General features: G+C 38.3%; 1 protein-coding gene across 1 annotated transcript in view; it reads left to right on the plus strand.

The window, feature by feature from the left end:
* Positions 1-360, plus strand: part of LOC106877338 (dynein axonemal light chain 4) — a 12,314-nt gene extending 11,954 nt beyond the window's left edge. Inside the window, exon 4 of the mRNA XM_014926215.2 lies at positions 355-360. Within this exon, the coding sequence (XP_014781701.2) occupies positions 355-360 (6 nt within the window). The remainder of the gene's footprint in view (positions 1-354) is intronic.
* The last annotated feature ends 908 nt before the right edge of the window (positions 361-1,268 follow it).

The following is a 1,268-nucleotide window of genomic DNA, read 5'->3' on the forward strand; positions in this document are numbered from 1 at the left end:
ATATATATATATATATATATATATATATATATATATATATAGGGTTATAAAAATTCAATAAAGTCACTGCTGATTCATATAACATTCGTAATTGAGGGAACCTTGAACTGCTAGAAATAGCAGCCAGATATTCTTCAAATCACAATGTCGTCAAATAAAACATGATGGCCAAAGTTGGATTGCCTTTCATCTTAGGTTAGCTCAGTCAGAGGTGACTGTGGTTAAACATTAGCAGCAACAACAAATACTACTACTACTACTACTGCTGCTGCTGCTACCACCACCACTACCACCACCGACATTAACACTTCATGATGTGTATGAGTAACACATTCCCTATGTTCTATATTTAAGAGATGAGGAATTATGTACATTACTTACATTTGACAGATATTTGTCCTCATCTTGTTTGTTGTTAACACGTTTCAGCTGATATACCCTCCAGCCTTCATCAGGTGTCTTGGGGAAATTTCGAACCTGGGAATTAAACTCGGAATCTTGGGGTTAGTAGCCCGTGCTCTTAACGACTACTCTCTTAACCACTACACGAGTACTTGGCATAGTGAGTGGTTAAGAGCGCAGGCTACTAACCCGAAGATTCTGAGTTCGATGCCAAGCAGTGACTTGAATAATAATAATAATAATAATAATAATAATAATTACATCGAAAAATACCTTAGGAATGAGAACCCAGGTTTGAAATTCCCCCAGGACACCTGATGAAGGCTGGAGGGTATATCAGCCGAAACGTTGTGTTAATAACAAACAAGATGATGACAAATATCCGTCAAATGTAAATAATGTTCCCTGTGTGTCTATTTTTCTGCTTGTCTGTGTGTCTGACTCTATCTGTCTGTCTGTCTGTGTGTATGTAGATAGGGTTAAAATGCAAGCTGTGCCCTCATGGATCACATCTACTTATTCCAGTATATTCCAAATCTGCTTGTAGATGTTGTGTATCTGTGTGAGGTAGGTGTAAGAGTTGAAAAACACTGGAAAATATTTCCTGTAATATCAAAACAGGAGATTGGAAAATGTTTTGATATCTGTCCATCCATCTGTCTGCCCCTCTATTTGTACACACACACACACACACACACGTATACAAAGAACTATATGTGTGTTTGTGTATCTACATATGTATGTAGGTATGTATAATTATCATCATCATCATCGTTTAACGTCCGTTTTCCATGCTGGCATGGGTTGGACGGTTTGATTGGGGATTGGCAAGCCAGGAGGCCGCACCAGGCTCCAATCTTATCCGG

This window comes from Octopus bimaculoides, chromosome 3 (assembly GCF_001194135.2).
Source record: "Octopus bimaculoides isolate UCB-OBI-ISO-001 chromosome 3, ASM119413v2, whole genome shotgun sequence".
NCBI lineage: Eukaryota > Metazoa > Mollusca > Cephalopoda > Octopoda > Octopodidae > Octopus > Octopus bimaculoides.